The sequence below is a fragment of the Petromyzon marinus genome, chromosome 8 (genome assembly GCF_048934315.1).
Source record: "Petromyzon marinus isolate PM22_M1 ecotype Great Lakes invasive population chromosome 8, UKy_Petmar_22M1.pri1.0, whole genome shotgun sequence".
Lineage (NCBI taxonomy): Eukaryota > Metazoa > Chordata > Hyperoartia > Petromyzontiformes > Petromyzontidae > Petromyzon > Petromyzon marinus.
In genome coordinates this window covers 5,266,426-5,288,425 of record NC_133674.1, presented here as the reverse complement: position 1 = coordinate 5,288,425, position 22,000 = coordinate 5,266,426, and the positions used below count along the sequence as shown (strand labels likewise).

At 44.9% G+C, this 22,000-nt stretch overlaps 1 protein-coding gene across 22 annotated transcripts in view; it reads left to right on the top strand.

Moving 5' to 3' along the window:
• The window catches only part of LOC116940156 (uncharacterized), a 232,355-nt gene that overhangs the window by 119,832 nt on the left and 90,523 nt on the right, over window positions 1–22,000 (top strand). For 21 of the 22 annotated variants that reach the window (XM_076065541.1, XM_076065547.1, XM_076065544.1 and 18 more), the window contains exons 2-4: window positions 16,195–16,296; window positions 19,595–19,693; window positions 21,022–21,120. In XM_076065541.1, the coding sequence (XP_075921656.1) occupies window positions 16,195–16,296; window positions 19,595–19,693; window positions 21,022–21,120 (300 nt within the window). Of the gene's footprint in view, window positions 1–4,184; window positions 10,780–16,194; window positions 16,297–19,594; window positions 19,694–21,021; window positions 21,121–22,000 lie in introns of those variants that run through there. The other variant, XM_076065540.1, reaches the window with a different exon arrangement.

Sequence of the window (22,000 nt, the reverse complement as noted above, 5' to 3'; positions counted from 1 at the left end):
TCCCACCACTTGTCCTCTTGATCCTTTTCCCACGTGTGTCCTTAGAGATAATTTCTCTTTTCTGGTTCCATTCCTCCAAGATCTCCTTAACAGGTCACTGAACTGAGATTGTCCCATCTGCATTTAAGATGGCTTCTGTAACACCGCGTCTCCAGAAACCGTGTCGAGATTCAACTGTCATTAGCAACTTTCGCCCAATCTCAATCGCCTTTTCTAAAATTCTTCAGCGGGCTGCCGCTTCACGGTTTCATTTACACCTGCTGTCAAATAATCTACTCGATCCATTTCAGTCTGGTTTTAGATCTGGTTATAGTACTGAAACAGCCTTAGTAAGGATAATTAATAATCTCCTAGTTGCTGCTGATGAAGGTTCTCCAAGTGTTCTCCTCCTCCTTGACCTAAGCGCAGGCTTCGACACGATTGATCACAATATCTTACTCAACCGATTGGAAGTCTTGATGGTAATTTCAGGCACCTCATTGAGATGGTTCTAGTCCTATCTCTCAAATCGCAAACATTTGGTCACGATGGGCACCTACACATCCTCAATTAACAGTTCCTCACGGTGTCCCTCAGGGATCAGTGTTTGGCCCCATCCTGTGCTCTGTCTATCTGGCCCCACTTGGAGCTTCATTACGACACCAAGGGCTCAGCTATCACTATTACGCAGATGACTTTCAGATCTACCTACAGTTGGGACTGGATGGTGTATCTACAGTTTCATTATTAGCACGGTCAATTTCTCATGTCAAAGCCTGGATGCCTCAACTTTCTTTAAAATAATGATAAAAACACAGCTTATTTTATTGATGGTTGGAACGTCTATCAAACACACGAGGTCAATAATCTTGGTGTCTTTTAAAATAAAACTTTACCCTTTGAATCCCATGTAAACAGAACCATGAGAACCTATTTTTCCCACCTGAGAAACACATGCCGGCTCCGTCACATCCTTAACACTGCAGACATTGAAAGGCTGATCCACGCATTTTTTTCTTACGCATTGATTACTGTAATGCCCTGCTTTTTGGAACCTCGAACAAACTCCTAAACAGGCTGCAGTACGTTCAAAATACGGCCGCCAGGGTGCTTACTGGTACACCCTTTGAGGATCACATCACATCTGTGCTCCTGTCCATTCACTGGCTTCCTGTCTGTACCCGTATTGTTTTTAAGATCTATCACTGGTATTCAAGGCCTTAAATGGACGTACTCTACCCTACATTCATGACCTTCAGTCATACGTTCCATCAAGATCATTAAAATCCTCAGATTGTGCATTGCTCACGGTCTAGGCTTCACACTTGGGGTGATCGTTGCTTTGAAATTGCGACACCTAAACTCTGGAACTCCTTTTGCCTTTCGAGGTCAGGGGACTTCCGAGCCACTACAAATCTGCAGATCTGGACTGAAAACTTATCAGTTTAAAATGGTTTACTCTCTTTAGTTACTTTCAAACGTCTATCTCAGTTCTTCTTTACTTGGTTGTTGTTTACTATTGTCCGCCTTTCCATGCATAGCGCCCTGAGAATGACTGTTTAAGGGTGCTTCATAAATAAAAAATGATTATTAATACCCAGAGCTTCCTGAAATACTGAATGTGACGTTTCTATATCAAACGGTTTGCTGATGACAAATTCACGCGCGATGTGCTGGTTCTCATCATAAGCTGGAAGCTGAGCGGGGCTTGAGGCCTGGTCTAGCGCGGGCGACCAGCAGGCACAAAGCAGGTGTCCTAGCCTCCTGCAGGGCTGCGTCTGGCAGCATAGGGCAGTGCAGAAAAATCCTATGTTTATACCGTACTATGATCCACAATCCGTGCTCCTTTCACCCGGCCCGACCCACATTGACGCAGCGTGGTGAAGCCTGGCCAAATAGCCCCCACAAACTGTGCGGTGTGCGGAAACCCCTCATCCAGTAGCAGATCGACAACAACAACAACAAAAGGCCCAGCGCATGTACATGTATACATATGAAAGCATAAGGAAAGCAGTTCCCTTTGATGTGGGCCGCTGCCTCAGATTGATTTGGTTTCGGAAGCTAGCCGATTGGATGATACGCTGCCTCATCTATCCATCTGCAAACTCATGTCTGACAGTCCCACTTAACCACATCCCGGTTTCTCCTCTCCTCTTTCCTCCTCCGCCTACTCCCCACCCCTCCGCTGAGTATCTATCTGCTCTCTCGCCCCCAACTCCCCGTTTCACCCAGCCCGCGATCAGCTGAAGAATAAACCTCCCTCCCTCCCCAACCTCTTTCCAATGCCCCACACTCACGCACCACAGTCCAGGGAAGGGATATCTACAGTCAAACTCTGTGTTAAATAAAACATTTCTTACAGGTGTGTGTTTAATATCACATGAGCTGATTGGACACTGTTGTTGTATTTTAATGAGTTTATCGGCCTCGGCATTCCACTCTTATACGTGGCATGGGTTCTGTAATCACCGATACGAGAAACCGGCTTCCAAACCCTGACAGATGATGTCCCAACAAACAGCAGACCTTATAAATGCGGATTAGGGTAATCTAATAGATCTCACTTAATTAAGTGAGCGTCAAAAACACGCGCATGATGAAGCTCGCTCCGCGGAAGTGTATTAGACGGCTGTGACGTTTGGCAATTCCATCGCTGCGGCGAGTGGCGCAGCGTTTTGAGTCGCGTGACTTCCAGTACCGTGCGGCCTGTGTGTCATTTTAATACGGCACCAATGGCTCACTCATCCGCACGCGCGGATCATTGAGCACGCGCAGGCGCGCAGCAGTGCGTTTATGCCATGTGCGCCCGAGTTCCCCCGGGGGCTGCGCCCGCAGTGAGAGCGACTGGAATGCACTTGCCCTGGCGGAGTGAGGGTTATGTCGGAGCAACAACGGCATCTCCTTCCGCCAAGCAGCCGAAATTGTCGGCGAACGCGCCGCGAGAACTGCGTCGTAACTGTGCGCTGTTTGCGAACGATCGGCCGCGGCTTGACCGCGTCGTTACAACAAACACGGGCCGCAGTGATGCCACATGCACCACTTCGGACGTGCGCGCAAGGTTGAATGCCGCTCGGCAGACGATGTAAAGAGAGGAGTGAGCTTGCGGAGCAGTGCCGGGCCGCGTGGGATGGTGGCAGCCTGGAGAGGCCTATATCCAGGGGGGAATAGAGGATGGCTGTTGATGCTGCTGCTGATGATCTTACAGATAAAAGGGAATTCACTTTCAGTTACAATTTTTATCAGTATTTTGGTGTTCTTATCAATCTTAACTCATTTAACTCCTTTCTTTCGAACCAGGGGCGGAGCCATAGGGGGGGCTGGGGGGGGGGGCTTAGCCCCCCCTTAAATTTGGGGAAAGTTGGTAATCGGGATAACCGGATATCCGGCTGCTGCAAAATGATGCAGGCTGCCACTTTGTGCTGCCCTGCAGGCTGCTTGAGCGGCAGCCTTTCGAACTTATCGAACTTATTAGCCACATCAGCAGCTCCGACCTATTAATAAACTCCGCGTTCAAATCCAATAAAATTTGTTTTATACATTTGTGGCGCCCATTGTACAAACATACACTGGATATCTCAGAATATTGAAGTCAGCCCCCCCAACGTCAAAATCCTGGCTCCGCCCCTGTTTCGAACTGCTTGTTGTATTTAGTTTGTTGTCCTTTCTCCCCCGCACCTCCGATTAGCACGTTTGGCTACGTCCAGTGTGAAAGATGAGAGATTTGTTCACGAGGCAATTCAGATCTACAAACAGACACAATTTCAACCGAGAAGATGGTTTCAAATTAAGCAACCATTGGAAAGATGTTCTAAATCGAACTAAACATTAAACTAATTTCAATGGTACAGTATATTTTTCAAGTAGTGGTACCCCAAACTTTCGCAGCTCTTATAAATTCCCTTTTCACACCATCAATAGGTAAACTCCCCCTCCCCCCCTTCCCCCCCCCCCGCGCCAAACGGCAAGTCCACCGGCACGTACACCACCTCTTTTCTAAAATCGGCCAATCAAATGCTAATTTGTATGCTAATTTATTTCTCAGGGCACCTTGTTTGCTCGCACACAGTTTAAAGGTCCGCGGTCTGAGCGTGGTTGTGTTTCGCTAAATTCTCCTGTTTGATTTGTACTAGGTGCCTCGGTGAATGTATATGCTCTGACTTTAACATAGCTATTTCTGTGACCAGTTACAAGCTAATCACTCAGCTATTTCAATGCTAAATTCTATGCTAATTCCTTTGTCAAGGGGTGCCTCTGCGGATGTGTATACTTTAACTTAGCTATTTCAATGAGCCATTTCAATGCTAAATTATATGCTAATTCCTTTGTCAAGGCGCTTTGTTTCTTCTCACACAGCTTAAAGGTCGTGATCTGAGCGTGGCTTTTTTCACTCCAGCGCTGTCCTCCAGACATTCTCGTCCCTTCACCTGATGAAGGCTGCTTGTGTTGTGGCCGAAACGTCGTGATTTTTGTTATTTTATTTTTTACCTACGTGACTTTACCCAATAGAACCAAAGAGTAAAGTTCAACATAGTATGACCTTAGTATTCTACAGAGTACATTTTGCAAGCACGTACAAATTGAACTCAGTGTGCATGCAATTACAAGCCTTAACAGTGTTAGTTCAGAGTTAAAATGCACGAAACAAACAAGATAGCCGTATGAGCCGCTTCATTCAGTGCACGGCATTAAGAGAGGGCCAATGGTATGTGTGTTGTCACGCCCATACACATACAAAACTAAAGATCAAGAAAGTAAAGATAAATAACACGGGGGGGTTTATTTTCTGGATGATATAACCAGCTGTACGTGCAAGCCAGTCGCGACTGGGTGGCACAGGTGGTGTACCACTCGTGCCTCACAGCTGGAAGGGCCTGGGTTCGTTTCTAAAACTCTGGTGCCTTTCCGTGTGGAAATTTTGCATGTTCTCCACCTGCTCTTGCATGGGTTTTCCCACGGCTTCTTCCAGTTTTCACCCATAGCTCAAAACGTAGAGTATAACTGGTATTGTGTGTATTTACGTTGATCTTCTTTCGCACCGCACGTAGCCGACCGTGCTGATCGGAGGTATTGGCCAAGCATCCCAATGCTGAGAATGTACCTGTCAACTGCTGAAATGGGATCACGCAAAGCAGCGACACGGCCTCCACTGGTGAAAACTTGATGGGACCCTCCTTAGAAAGAGCCTTGAGACTCAGTGAGGTTTTTCCTCGTAAACAACTTGAAAATAATAATGACAAAAAAACACTTTTGCTGCTTAATGATACCTATCTTGATCATAGCTCATTGGCTAAATAAAAACTTGAACGCAAAACCCATAGAAAACAACATGTTTTTTGTGATACTGCGTTGGCAGTGATACATAAACACAAGTAAAACAAAACTCGACACATTCGTAAATAATAATACTGCCCTAAAAGGGAAAAACATTTTTTTATAGGCGACACTTAGGGCAATTGACTCTGCTATCTTCATAGCTATCTTCATAGCAGCAGAGAGATATATCTCTACTACGAAAAAGGGCCATTGCTCACATCACCATCTATATTTTGTTCCTTATAAGCCAGTATTTTTGACTCATAAAAACCTCACGTTTAAAATCGAACGCCTATCAATGGATACACTCTTGTTGTGATAAACAAAATGCAGGAAATTTACTGGCACTATTGCATGGGTAGCAGCATTTAGGAATGGGCCGATAACCAAATATGTAACCGCAGTGCCCCACTCCGCTAAGGCAAGTGCAGGCGAGTGCAATTACTCCTGCTCAGGGCTGATGACGTTGCAGAGTATTAATTGTGTAATCCATGTGCAAACTCTCGACTGATTTTTTTTTTAGCTTTGGCAAGAGCCTTCAGCAAAGTGCGATGCGGGCGATAAAACTCCAAGCCAGATATCAAATTGGGTGTACAGTCGTTCTTCTCTGCCCTCGCTTTAAAGCAAACAGCCGTTTAAACGGCGCCTGCTTTAAACATTGCAGCGACACAGTCTGTATGTGCCCTGTATACTTTTTTTTATATAAACACACTGAGATTTCATTCAGTTTTCCAGAAGCTCTGGGTCGATTATTTATAGATTGCTACTAAAAGAGTGGCACAATTCCAGCGCTGGTACTGCCAGAGGAATGTGGCAGGAGCGTCGCAGCATAAGTCGCACACAGCAGAGCGCCAGATGTCACGTGCGGCGACTTACCATTACAACATTTTCTAAAACGTTTCACGTTTGATATTAGAAACTGCGTGTCTCATGCTAGGATCAGGCGGTGCAACGGACACGGGGGGAGTCTGCTTCCCACTCGCATTGCATGTCAAATGTTATTTGGTAACGATGCCGGGAATTTCTGTGGTGGAGGAATATTGTCACTCAACCGATGGAAAGGAGGAACACTTCACCCGGCTTGTTTCACTGGGTCCATTTCGTCAGGCTATTTTAACTGGGCTAGTTTCAACAGGCTCATTTCACTGGGCTAGCTTAACCAGGCAAGTTTAACTGGGCTAGTGTAACTGGGCTAGTTTCAATGGACTTGTTTCACCAGGCTGGTTTCACAACGCGAGTTTAACCAGGTTAATTTAAATCATGCTTGTTTAACTGAGCTTGTTTTCACGGACTCTTTTCACCGGACTGTTTTCACCAGATTAGTTTCACTGGGCGCGTTTTTTCAGGCTAGTTTCGTTGCGTTACTTTCACCAGCCTAGTGTCACGAAGCTACTTTTGTCGGGCTCGTTTTGTCAGGCTAGTTTCATAGGGCTAGTTTCACCGGACGAGTTTTTTCCGGGCGAGTTTCACTGAGACGGTTTTCCCACGTAGCTGGATCGACAGCATTTCCCATTGCACGGGGAGAGGTCTCTGGGTTCTCACCCGGAAGGTCACGCATGTAGAACGAAGTAATCGGGCACGACCAATATGAATCCCTGAGGGAATTTTTTAAGTACAACATTTTATTAATTTTCAATGAACGAACGTTTTTATTTAGAACGAGCAAGACTTGCATTTCAACTTCAAGAGCACATTGAGATATAAGAGCATTGCTTTACCAATGCTGCCCACGCTGAGCTAATTATTTGATTTTAATGTATCCTCCTGTGATGATTATGCTATTGAGCCAAATGAACAAATCCATAAGACAAGGACATAGGAATTTTAGCAACCAAGAGGCCCGTACATGGTTGGAATTTTCTTTATTTTGATGTTTAATAATTCCCCAAGAAGATATTTACGCTGTGCACCTGATCATCATTCTCATCATCAGCCAATGTCACTCCACTGCTGGATGACGGCCTCCACAAGCTGCTACCACCTCTCACGATCCTGTGATGTAATAATCCGCCAGACACTTGCAAACAAACTGATGTTTCCTTTTGCGTAATTGAAACCAGGGCACAAATGTTAATTGTTGTCATTGCAGTAGCTGCCTGGAATCAATTAGATGGAATTGCAGGGTCCAAAGGTGCCTTTGGGAGATTATGTGGAGAAAGAAGCCATGAAGGCATGCATACATGCAGTACTGAGCTTGTGACATCCACACTGCGGAATTCACGTGCCTGTGTCACTAAAGGTCAGTGCACGCACTGACCAACTGCGTCTGGGTGTAGGTGGTGTGAGTGGTGTTGTGGCTCGGGCAATGACGTTGCTCTGTGATGATGTGCCACTCGAGCAGACACACACTTTTATATAACATAGGCTAACGTGTAAACGTGGTGGGCTGTGTGAGACCGATTTTAACATTACGCCCTGCAGCGAAGCGAGACATCGGTGCTTGTAGAGATAAACTGCAATATCTGCATGGACAGGTTGAACGTTTCTTTTCTTCACGAAAAAAAATACATTAAAGCTGCAGGAATACTCCGATTTATGTCTCCTCCTTCACGTCGTTTTACAAATATGTCGTCGCTTAATTATTTACACCACTACCCGATTTGCGTCGCCTCAACCCAACACACGTCACGTCACTGACAGCATCGTCCGTCCTTTCTCGCTCGCCATCACTTCTCAGCCTTCTTCTCCACCACCACCACCACCCACTACTACTACCCTGTACATCGCTTTAATTGACATCGTTTCGATATTCGTCATTGCCCCTTTACAGGAACGCATCTCCCCTCCGTAAACCGGGTTTATTACTGTACTGTACTTGAAATTAATTTCACAAAGTTGTCTGTGAAAGTATACTAACTTTCACGACGTTGCTTTCTATTGTCGTGTATACATGTGCTTTTCACGTCGTAGACTTTAATAAAAGAAAAACTCAACAAACTCGTCAATAAGAGTGCCCTAAAGAGGAATAAACATAATAGGCAACGTTTATAGCAATAGTCATTCGTAATGGTACAGTTTGTGCTCACCGGTTTCGTGCATGCTCACTCAGTCTTCAGTTGCACCCATTATCTTTCTTTGGCAACCTGTCCTCGAGTAAGTCATGAAGATTTCCGTCATCCGTTAAGCGGTTGGACGTGGGTGGGTTCCACGTACCGGTGTTTGGTAGCGTAAGCTCCTGAGAGGCCTTGTTTGAGTGTGCTTGCTGACATGTCACCATGCACACATCGCTCGTCAGCCCATGCTAAGCGCATACTCCATGCATGGCACTCCGACGATTCAAGGCGTCTGCCTCAGTGGCGGCACGAGGCAGAAGTCTAGAAAAAGCGTCAGGCCCCAAGCAGCGCAAGGGGCCTTGGATTATTGAAAAAAAATAGAGGCACATCAAATGCCAGCTCAAATTCAAGTAATAATAAGCGTAACAAGCTAATAAGTGCAGTATATAAAAGTCCATCTCTATTTTTGTCGACATGTCTCTTTTCTCAGATCTTTACTTCCTTTCTGTTTCTCTTTTGTCTTCTCACTAGTTTGTTTTTATTGAGATCAGCTCGCACCCCCACTGGTCTAATTCTGCGTGCGTGCACATCGGGTTTCATCGATAGGTGGATTACCTTTAAGAAGTTTTTTCCAAAAATATATAGATATAATTGAGCATCGAGTAGATGAGTCCACTTTTGCAAGCGCCATTGTTCCACTCAAGGTGGAGACAAAGCTGGTGGTGTAATATTTATGTATTTACCTTCTAGATACACGTGGTTAGAAGTTGTGGTTGGGACAAGGTTACAGGGCAAAATTAATGATAAGTGCGGTATTCCGCATTGCCAATTGGTGGTTGTACAGTATTGCTAAATAAAGACTTTCGAATTGATTGTGCACTAATTGCACTTTGTACTCTGTGGCCAAATATTAAATATCTAATAGGATGTTTAATAAAATTCAAGTGTGAAGCCGAATATAATTGTTACTTGTTTTTTTTCGATAAGCTGGCAAATGTTAATTTTCATTTGTCTGACTCCATCTCTGTTTCTCTATCACCTTCTGTCTCTGTGTCTACCTCCCTATGTCTCTATATCTCTATGGATCTGTCTCTCAATGCCTCTGTTTCTTTCTCTGACCCTCTTGCTGTTCTGTCTCGCTGTCCGTCTTTTTTTCCCTGTCACTGGATTTGTCTGTTTCTCTCATCTATTTTTGTGTCTTATCACTTCCTAACAATATCTTCATGGTTGGGGTTTTTGTCGTCTTCTCAGCTCCCTCTTTCAGTTCCCTCCCCGTATGTTTCTCTTGTTGCAATTAAGCTGAATACTAAAATACACATAGCATTCCTTCAGATTCAAAGGCAGGCTAATGATTCAGCGTCAAATCAAAACTGCTGTACCCGTGTGTGTGTGATGATCAGAATGCTTTTTTTCCCTTTCTCTGCGTCAGTTCAATCACAAGTTATTTGCAGAGCCGGCACTATTTTTATGAATACATTTGACCTAAATGTATAATGATTTTTTACACTTGAGATTACACCATGTGAAGGCTGTGTCGAGGCCTGGTTGATGTATACACAGCTCTTCCATGCTCATAGAGTTTGTTCTTGGTATTACATAATCTTTGGGATTTTTTTGCATCAAATCTCAGCATGAACGTAGAATTGCCTGTTGTTCGTGTTGTGGGAAATGCACCCCGAAACATTTCTTATGAAGGCAAAGTGAACTTAGTGGAATACAAAGTATTGTACTGTACTAAGGAGACCTGGGTAACATTCATTCCCAATTGCTCCCAAAGGCAACTAGTGATTGCTTCAACATCACACGGAGAAATAATAGTTTAATTCAAATATTTTTTGTTCCACTTCGAGTGACTTCACATGAGTAAAATGGAGCTTTTTTTCGGGGAAAAAAAATCTATGCTGCGTGCCAAATAAATATCCACTTTGCTCAGAACCCGTGCTTCCTTTCCAATTTTGTTCAAATGTGACTGCCACTGTCTGAGTACAGTAGGGTTTGTCAGATATAATTCTCTGGCATCCTAAGCGTTCCCCTGTCGCTGCCCTCTTAATTAAACGCCGTGTAGCTACACAACAGGCTCCGGCATTGGTCGTGTTACGCAGTTGCGCGCTGTGTTGCCAGTGCTACATTTCCACAGAAACTTTCCACCAATTCCATTTCCAAAAATAAGCACGGACAAATGATCCTGCTACGAATAAACCACATCCATCGGGGCACGCACACATACGCACGTATTGTATGTGAGTGTTTTGCATGGGAGATCCGGGCTCAAAACCAACATGCAAGCCTGGAATCTGGACAGATCCGCCACCCCTTTGCCCGGCCGCTGCTGCAATAGCAGCAGCAGCCTGCGGTATTTATAGATGCGATCTGGAGCGAGAGAGGAGCAGAGTCGCCGCTCTGAACAAACGCGCCTCTGTTGATCGCGTGTCACCTGGGTGCGCTTGCGCACGCAATGGAAGTGCGTAAGAAAAAAAGGTACCTGTTGGAAACGGTAAGCCGTCTCTCTTTTTTTTTGTTTGTTTGTTTGCCCCTTATTTTATAAACGCGAATTATTTTTTCTTCGAACCGTCCGTTTATAACGCCAGGGTTTGTACAGTGTGCCCTGTTGGAATGTGGGCGCGTTGTTCGTGATGAGTTTAACGAGACACGTGTACCGAGGGCCCCCCTTGTGCCTTCACTGGGACACTCTCTCAGTGCGCTCCCACGGGCTGCGTGAGTGCCGTGCGCCGCGCGTTCTCGTCGACGTGGAACGGATTAACGAGCCCGTTTCTGTTCGTGAGATGTCTTGTGCTTCGCTGCTTTCGGGGAGAGACCATTCCTTCGCAATTATGCAATTGCCTATATATTTGAATGCGCATTGTGTGCTTGTTGTGTAACCTGCCCCATGAACTTTGTAGCTGTCACCCAATTCGTTTGAAAAATTTTGGAGCTAACTGCTGAAAGTAAAATATATCCCGTGACATTTGCGCTGGCATAATGCTTTGCGTGGCTCATGGAAATGTACCGTGTCAACAACCGGTATGTTCACCCTGAGTTTGTGTACTCTTTAGCAACAGGTTAACTGAATTGTTTAACAGCGCAAATGCTTTGTGTGGCCTTTGTAAATAATTGGTGTGGTCGTGTTTATGCTCCGTCCCCTTGATTTGGTTGCACAAATTCAGCCTGCCTTTGCCAAACCAATGCCTTCAGACGTGCGTGCATGCGTTACGTAGTTTGTGTACGCATGCACATCGGTGTACACACACTCAGCGACCCGAGTTTGATACACGCTCACGTCCACCAACACTAGTGACGATTAACTGAACAGGTCCTGGGCCTTCCCTAGGTCGACTCAGCCTCAAATACGTTCCTGGTGCGATGTGAAAAAAACATCTCAATGAGGGAGACAAAGGCGGCCGGGCGTGGTGCTGGCCACCCACCCCCTCGTGTGCCGTGCAGGCCTTCATAGGTGCTTAGCTTACAGCACTTGCCCCTATAGTAGCTTGAGGCTATATGAGGGATCTTTGTCTTGCACGTATTGATAGGTGCCCACTGACAGAATCTGTTGACATTGCCTCAATGGGAAATCCTTGCTTTTGTGGAGGTAAAACTGTAATGTCAGCGTGCCACTTCTTCGGGCGTACAGTTGTTTTTTTGTTCAATAGCAACCCAAGTCCATACCCAAGTCTGATGGGAAAAGACCAGGCTCAGGGAAAGCTGTGAACAGATGTCTTCGAGGCGTCCGCTGAACTTTCCCGGTTCACAATGGCTCACAGTGTGGCCCACAGTAGGGTCATCCAGGATTTCAAATTGATCAACTAGGGTACCGATATGAACATGTAAATTGAATATCTCTCAATGTTGGCTACAAATACGATGGGGTTTTTTTGGTAGTCCTCGGTTTTAGACTGCAGGTTGGCGCAGTGGATGCGAGGCGGACTGCGAGGCTAAAACAAGCTGGCAAGCCAGTCCATTTGGGTGGCCTCATTTTTATGGTTTGGGAATTCAACTGTGGAGAGAAATTGTGTGCAGGATGAGAGACCACACGAGCGCACGTACTGTACGCAAACGGCCGCGCGCATTAGACACGTGAGGCTACCCCACGTGCATGCGTGCCAAATGCGTGAGCTGATTCAGAATCAGAATATTTATTTATCCTTGAGGAATTTGAACAGCTATAAAGCTCTTTTTCACAGATGTCCAGTAGGGGCACAGGATAAGAACGCCACAACAACAAACAGTACAACAACACGTGATAGTAGTGCAAAGTACAAGAAAGGTCAACAAATCACCCAAACACACAAACACATTCAACTAAACCATCCCCATCCTACCAGGCAAAGCCCACTGAGGTATTAGCTTTTTTTTCATAGGCGACCTGGCCACAAATGATAACAGCTCAACAAAGTGACCTCATCATTTGGACATTTATAGCGGCAAAATAATCGAAATAATCTCAATGCATTTATATAAATGTGGAGGGAAAAGCCAGAGGATCCGGAGGAAAATCCACGTGACCACGGGGAGAGACACGCAAACTCCAAATATACAGGTGTCAGAATTTGGATCGAACCCCCGCACTCCTGCACACCAGGCGAGGAAGATGACATCTCACCACTGTGGCGCCCCTTTAATAAATAAAGTAAATAAGTTCAAATTGCATTGTCAATTCCCAAGCTTCGGAAAGGCAGTAAAAGTGCAGCAAAAACACTCCCAGACCACACAATTGGGTGAACAACATGATTGGGTGAAAACATAACGCAATGTATTTTTTAAATATATACGGTATAAAACGCGTTTTTTAGAGTATTCTATTGTTAATGTTGCTCAAAAACGAAGCAGATACATCTGGGTATCGGAACAGTTGAGATTTGTCGTTTCTATGAAAAATTTGTGAATTGTCCTCGGATGGACGGGGAGAGATTGAATGATGGACATAATATTTTCTGTGCACGGAAATACGCAGTCGCTCACCTACATTGAAAGTGGTTAATTAACTCCCGCCTGATTAACGTGCTGCATCGTAGAAATAACTTGTATAGTTATTTACAGATGCCAAAAATAGCATCAGAAATTACATTTATGTGAGAAAAGAGTACATTTGGCTTTCCAACAGGTGTCAGTATCTGTTTGTATGACTCATCAATATACTAAACAATAATTTGCTTATGGTGCAAGCAAGATATTTAAATAAACATTTCTCAATTGGCCATCATGTTTCGCATGGAGCTTTTCATGTTGCTGTCGCCTATTACCGATCACCGTTTTGAATTTCTCGTCATAAGTGGTGGGCGCATTGCTTAGTGATGAATATGCTGCCAGGGCAAATGCAGACGATAAGTTTGGCGGTAGAAAAGTATGAGAGAGCACCACTACATCATCCGCTCAGGGATAACGATAACTTACCGTGCTTGACTTTCCTTTGACATAATGGGCATGTTGATGCACTGTGTTCCTGTCTGGGATGCAGGCATTTTATTATTATTATTACATGACTTAGGCGATGCGTTACCCATCAACAAAACGTGTCCCTCTTAATTGTTGTGAATGCAGGCACAAATTATTTTTGTAGCTCGCTTTCTCCATGAACTAAACCCACGAAGTCAATGTATGGCATTTGACTGCGAAATCATCGTGTTTTTTTTCCACCGGGAGTGAGACTGCCTTCTAAACCCAACGTGGCTCTTTATCTCAGTGTCCAGCTCTGAAATAATGTGGTACCAGTCTATCGCGCCGAGGCTGTGGAAGGCATGCAGTTGGAAGGCGGTGGAAATAAAATAAAAAGAGCCCGTGTCCTTTGTGCAATCCGTGTGATCGTACAGGATTTTGACATCAGCTCTCAATTTTAGCCTTAGCTTTGAAGAGAAGGCTGCTCAGACGGGGTAGTGCAGAGCCTGGGAACAGATGTTCTCTTGGTAAAAACTTCAGGTGCCATCATCAGTCATCTCGCAGGCGTCTGTAAGACATGTGAACGCAACACGATCTCACACGGAGCTCGGGGGGGGCCCGTCTTTTTTGGTGCAAGGTTAAAAAAGTTATCGTTTTTACCTCTTATCTCCTTGTTAAAGTGACGTTGGGCGACATCAAACAGTTGCTTTAATGTTCGTCTTCACTCTAATTCTTGATTTGTTATAAGCGCCCACTCTACTAGATATGAAATGTGATCACGTAATGTCAGCGTGATGTCTTTATTCCCCTTAAAAGGTCAATGTCAAGTACTACCTTTCGCATCGAGAAAAATAATCAGTTTTAAAATCATATTACAATATTTTTTTATCACCCTAGTTATGCATGTTGAAGTAGTACGCTACACATTTTAATATCATACACGGTTTTCCGGTATAGCTGCATAAAGAAAATGTGCTGTGCGATACGTAATTTTTTTATGAATGATGGAAGATGTGTTTTTAACATTTTTTATTCTGAGTTCGTGATTTTATGTATTGGCTTCACGTAATTCAATTCAATATTATTACCGTTTTCAATTGGATTGAAAACAGTGTTGGCTTATGCGTAGCAATTGCAAGTATTAAGACCCATTGTATTGGTTCATATCAATGTATTTGTGCCTAGGGGATGATTGTTTCATACCTCCAGTACTTTATTTCTTGTCTATTTGTTCCTCTATGGAAATAAATGTATTTTAAATTAATGTGAATGCTGTTACTGCTTCTGCAGCCTATGGTAAAATATGCAATGACCTATAGGAGCAGCAGATGTTTTTTCTACAGCAGCCTGGCCTTGCTTTTATCCCATGTTAAATCTTTAAACGAGGAATACCACACTCTTCACTTGGCAGATGATTTATTCATGAGCCAGCTGATCTTGACGTTAAAAACAAACCTGGAATTGAACTTTCAGTCATCAGATCACAATTGCCATTTTACCAAATTCAATGTCTGGATGACAAAACAGGTACTCGTTGTAATTGATATTACATTTGCATGCTTACATATCTTGATTTTTTAAATCTAAATTTAAAGGCACAAATGATACATACCTTAATTCATGTATGTATGTATGTTGAACTTCTTTAGCACTGTACGTAGCCAACTGTGCTAATCGGATGTGCGGTGGACGGACAACAAAATAAACACAAAGAGCAGTTCTAAAGGAATGAGTTTTCAATGTATATTTAAAAATGCATAGCTCCAGTTGCTTCCTAATATCGGAGGGTAGAGCATTCAAAACGGTCGCAGAAGCGCATCTAAAAAGAGGCGACGCGTTGACCGTCTTTGTTCGATGGTTAACCCGACAGTGTGGAAGCCGGGTGGGTGGCTCATGAGACACTGGCGTCATCCGCATGCCAATTGGCACAGTTGGCCTACGCACGGCGCAAAAGAAGTTCAACATACATACGTACACACAATGTGGTGCCGCTGAGAGACAATGGAGATTTCGGAGCCATATTTGGGGTTTTCTTCTCTCGGCTTTGGGCTTTTTTCTGACCACTCTGGCCAAACATCCCGAGCAGGACCTCGTAAGGGTGATTTTGAGCCTCGGTGAGCCTTGGAGACTTTGCTGGATAAAGACAAATCATAATTGTTTTTTTTCATCTAGGAACGGCTGACAACCTCAATTCTGTTGCAGGAAGGCCCCTTATCTTAGAATATTTGGCCATTTTGTTACGTGTTGCATGGGGAAAGAATCCAAATGAACTTATGTGCACTGGAAACCCGGTGCATTTGCGAATTTCATACGCATCTGCATGATTCAGCAAATGTTTCCCTCCAATGTGGTAGATCACAGGCAGTGGGTGTATCCTGAGCGTCACGGGTCCTGCTGTTTCGGAATGAAATGGGGCCCCGTGTCCAATTTCCCCCCGTGAACCCTGGTTGAAGTTGCACAACCTGCACACCGCATAGCGATGCCACCGTGTACCGTGGTTATTATTGCTGCTGCATGCTTTTTCGCTTTGTCCTTTCAGTCAGACGCGGCGACCAGCTTCTTGCGCGCTGCTCGCAATGGCAACCTTGAGAGGCTCATGGACCACCTCAAGGGAGGCATGGACATCAACACCTGCAACCAGGTGCTCTGCGTGCCCTCGGGCTGCACATGGACAGCCTCGCGCACACTCCGGGCCGATATAGGCCTTGCATTAACACCGCCACTTTCATATGTGTAGTGGGTCCAACTGAGTCGCATTCGTTGTTCCTTTTAGAGGCAACACTTTTATTTGTAACACCGTAACACAAAGGGGTAACTGCCCCTTTAACAGACTGCAGCGAGTTACTGCTACGAAGGGTCGATCCCTCACTCGAGGCTCCGACCACATGGTTGCCTCGTAGGACGAGAGCGTCAGCTTGAGATGTTGAGCTTCCCGCTTGTAGGTGTTGAGCTTCCAGCTTGTAGCATGCAGCGACCCCGGTCCCTCTCAGGGACCCACCTTATATCCATCTTCGGTCGGGACCGCTCCGCCCTCGGCCCCGCCCGCCTTCTTGAACATTCTCGTTCCCTCTCGATCCTTCCCAAGAGTTCTCTCTGGACACGTGATCACCCACTAGTCCCCCCACCTGGGGCACCCTGTGAGGACATTCCGGATCACGTGTCTACAGGGTCAACCAGAGTGCCACGGCCCAGGGCAACCCTGCCCCTGGGCTGACGCTCACCCTCTCCCCCTCCACACACTGTGCGTGGTGCCCGCACTATCCCAGTGCTCGCCAAGCCCCGCTAGGGTTGGTGTTACACACAGCCACCCACACGGTGCTGTCCACGCTAGGGCTGGTGTTACACACAGCCACCCACACGGTGCTGTCCACGCTAGGGCTGGTACTACACACAGCCACCCACTTGGTGCTGTCCACACTAGGGCTGGTGTTACACACAGCCACCCACACGGTGCTGTCCACGCTAGGGCTGGTGTTACACACAGCCACCCACACGGTGCTGTCCACGCTAGGGCTGGTGCTACACACAGCCACCCACACGGTGCTGTCCACGCTAGGGCTGGTACTACACACAGCCACCCACACGGTGCTGTCCACGCTAGGGCTGGTGTTACACACAGCCACCCACACGGTGCTGTCCACGCTCGGGCTGGTGTTACACACAGCCACCCACACGGTGCTGTCCACGATGTAGGAACATCGAACGGCACGACGCTTCCGGGCCAGCACCACACTACATATGTAACACGTGTTTCCCCGTTGTGTCGATGCCAAAGGGCTGTATTATAGCTCTCCAGTAGGAGGGTTCTCGATATAAACGTCGGACAATCATGCTGAACCATGTGGTGCGTGACAAACAATCATTAAAAGGCTCTGCAGCACAACCCCGAAGGCATATGCAGAAGTACTGAAAATCTGCGGCAAGAATAGTTACGTCCCAGAAATTAAGTTGAGAAATTATATATGAATCATCCAGATTTAATATTTAAAGTCTAGGGTAAAATTGTCTGTAAACATGAACATTGTAATTTATTGGTCATTAACATTGGCATCAATTAATATTTCTGATTGCTTTCGTAACCATTGATTACGAATCATGCTCCGACAATGATTATAAGTGATGCTCGGTTGATGAGTGTTACCCCACAGAGAAGTTTTGTAGACAGATTCTCTCGATGGTGCGGTGGACTATTCTATCCCAATGAGCTTAATGCATTAAATAACAATATCGACAGAGGGAAAGCCCCAGCTAGCCAGATCACGCTGTTAGCCACGTCAGGTAGGTTAGTTAATACATACTATCCGTATTTATATGCAATATAATCAATAGACATTAAGTTATTAGCATATCTATACTTCAGAGAATATTATACAATGTAGCATGTAAAATAAAATGCACTTGAATGCGTTAGATTATGTATCGTTTGTATGCACTAAAAGTGTATTCAGTGTTCATAATAGAGGTGTTTGGGTTAGATCGTGTGATTATAAATGTGTCGTTAAACCTGCCACTACCCGACACAGCCAATTAGCAAGGTTTGTCACGTAAACAAAACGTGCCACCAATTCGTTGCTAGTTCAGCACATCGGTGTGTTCGAGAGTAAAACCCAAAACATTTACAATTCGAGTACGGCGTTTCATCAGTAATTACAACGTGTATCATCAAGTGGACGGCTAGAGTTGTATTCAATGTACCAATGGCATTATGTTCATGAGTGGGAAGGGCGATAGGTGAGATGCAACCCAGGTCTTTACAATAGCACGCATAACACACTGTACACAGCACAGTCAAGTGTAGGATTGCATAGGTAAATCTATGTATACTGTGCACTAGACAGGGTTGGTTATTCGTTGTTGTTTTTACATTGGACTTTCAGCGATCCGCACCCGGGGTTTGACTCCATCTACCAATCTGTACTTCCCGAAGTCATTGCTGCAATTATTTGTTTACGTGTCTGAGTTATGTTTGTTACTGCATTTCCCCTTGTGTTGTCACGGAATCTATACGCTACATACAGTACACGTACAGCAGCAGTGCGGTAGTTAGCACACTTGGCTACGAACTCGATTCCCACTCACAGCCAACATCGGTGCCAAAATATCCAAGCTGGTTCTGGACCTCCTCTATGTCGACTCGGCCTTAAATGGGTATCTGGCATGGTATGTAAGCATCAGCACTGGGAGACAAAGGCTGCCGGGTGATAGCCGTCCCAGCTATCATAGGTGAACGCTAACAGCACTTGCCCCAACGGTCAACTCAAGTTTGTTTTGATGAATCAGGTGAGAATTCAAGCAAGTTGGATAGTCTAATTTTTCAAGCGTGACCTGAGGCATAATTGCTGCGTGATCCCCAATCGAGTGATTCACGGGTACATTTACAACTTCGGCAAATGTGGACCCTGACGCCCGGCAACACAGCGGTCCACTCTTGCCAATGGAGTTCGGGTGTGTTCAACACGATAATTGTGAAGGAGATGGTTTATTACACACACCGCAGCATTAAGCGGGGTGGCCGTTGCTCGATTCGCAACTGAAACTGCGAACCTCTGCAACAACAATCGGCTGTCGGCCGCTGGGCTAACGCGATCGTCACCGCCCCTGTTAGTGGCTGAGTAGAGGAGGGGGGACCCCCTTCCTCCTATTCTTCTTCTTCATCATCGTCTTGGTCATCTTATTCTTCATCTTCTTCATCGTCATCTTCTTCGTCATCTTCTTCTTCATCATCATCGTCTTCTTCTTCATCATCGTCTTCTTCTTCATCTTCTTCATCTTCATCATCGTCTTCTTCATCTTCTTCATCATCGTCTTCTTCATCTTCTTCATCATCGTCTTCTTCATCTTCATCATCGTCTTCTTCTTCATCTTCTTCATCATCGTCTTCATCTTCTTCATCATCGTCTTCTTCTTCATCATCGTCTTCCTCGTCTGTGTTCTCGCAGAATGGGCTCAACGCGCTGCACCTAGCGTCAAAGGAGGGCCACGTGGACGTGGTGACCGAATTGCTGAAACGAGAGGCGGAGATCGACACGGCCACCAAGGTGAGGGGACAAGGCAGCGGCAAGCGGCAAAGCACTTGTAAATGAGTGCCGTTTGTTGCTGGCTCCTTGGCGTTTCTGGCCTTTGGGGCCTGTGGCTCAGGAACCGTGGTATAACAAAAATAAAAGATTGAAGCAACGTAAAATTTGTTTACGTGCACACGCGCGAGCATGCTCGTTGAAAGGTTTTATTCTTTTATTTTGTATTATTTTAAGTTGAGTTTTAATAATTAAATACTCTCAATATCAAGGTGCTGCTTAAATCATGGCTTTTTGCTTAATTTACGTACGTTTAAATGTAATTCCTAAAACAGTGAAAAGTAATGTTTTTGCCTAAATACGGTTTAGCTGCTCAGAAAAACTCTGCTGGATGGCATTGGGTCCGAAGGGCCATAGGTCAATGAGCTGAATTGTTAATTCAGTGTGGAGAGACAGACTTTTGTCAAAAGATTTTTGGACAGCCAATATAATTGAAAGAAGAAAACCCATCATGTACTGAAATTAATCAAACAAATCACAACACCTATACAGGGGTTTCAGGTTGGCAAATAAGTGAAGGATATCAGATTTCCATAGCAGGTAAGATATTAATGTAGCGGGTGTGAAAGTTACATGCTTACGATTGATGGCATAACACGCTTATGAAGGTGCTGCTCAGTGGCAATGTTGGGGTTCGGTACAATGTATTTGCTTAAATTCATTTACTAATTACCTGGTCGGGAGGTAGTTATTGTTTCGTCAATTTTATGCAATAAACTCGTCGCAGCAGCCAAAATGGTAGTGGAGATAATGTAGCACACATATATAATATATATTTTATTATTTTATTGTTTCTCTTCAACGTGACTTTACCGAAAGAGCTAAGAATATAGCTTTAATCCCATCAAGACACATGCTGGCATGGAGCAGAAAAGCAGTCTTTAGGACACTGCGCTATGAACCTGGCAACCCAAGTTTGAGTGGCCTTAAAAGAAGCACTTGGCGGATTGTGTAAAGATCAGCGCCAGGGAAACAAAGGCGGCCGTGCGTGGTAGTGGCCACACACCGCCGCTCCTTTGTAACACTCGTGGAAGGAAACAGAGGACAAGCGAGAAACACGTGGTCTCGTGAAGTGGAGGAGGAGGCAGATGGGATATGATGATCATCGCCAACAAGAGGACTGCTGCTGCTGGACAAGAATAGAAATCCGTGCTTGTATGCTGTGCCGACCTTAATAGGTGGTTGCTAATCACCCACCACCACCAGTCTGGCTATATGGCTGAACTTTGCCTTTGTGATGTTTCCATGTGTGTGTGTGTGTGCACGTGTGTAACTGTGTGTGTGACCCACAGAAAGGAAACACAGCGTTACACATAGCAGCGTTGGCTGGCCAGACAGACATTGTCAGAGTTCTGGTGGAGTTTGGTGCCAACATCAATGCGCAATCACAGGTTGGTTTGACACAAGACATGGGGGTGCTTGTCACATCACGTTTTCTCTCCCAACAACTGGCGATATATACAAGACACAGACACTGAACCATCGCGGTCCATTTATCAAAAATATATAAAGTACACGAAGAATTATATTGTTTTGCCGAAAGCGAAATTCGAAAGCATTTCCCAAAATTGACGATTATTATAATTCGAGCAAAGTTTTTACGTTGTATCTCACGGCAGCTGATGAAGTGGAAATTGCTGTCTTTAAAATGTCAGCCAAAATAATCAGGCGTGCATCCATGGTTTACGCCACAGTGTTGTGATGTAATGGGAGCATGACCTGTGCTGTTGATTGTGGCTCTTACAAAATGCTTTGAAATGCTGACTGTTCCACCCAGCTCAGCAGCACGACTACTTCTGAAAAATGTTTATAGAAACGAGGGCAGATGGCATGAAATACAAAAAAATCTATATTTTTTTGTCACTTATTACATATTTTTTTATATATATTGTTGCATTATTCGTGCAAATTGCATCTCACAATCGCTCACGAACCAAGAGACAAGTTGGAAGGCAGCCAGGTGGCAATCCACCACCACCAATTGTTGCTAAAGCTCTGTGTTCCTCTAGCCCAGTGGTTATTCTCAACCGTTTTTTAGCTACTATACCCCCCTTGTTGAATTTTGTTTTAACCGAGTAACCCCCCTTGCTTGACCCAACGTGGTTCTGAGAAATAAATGTATGAATAATGAACATCAACATTTTAACCAATTGTGCATTTTGTGAGCTATCCTAACTACTCTTTGTTTTTTTCGGTAAAGTCAACGTAGAAATAAGAAATAATAATCAAATAAAATTACATAATAGCATACGACGTTTCGATTGCAACGCA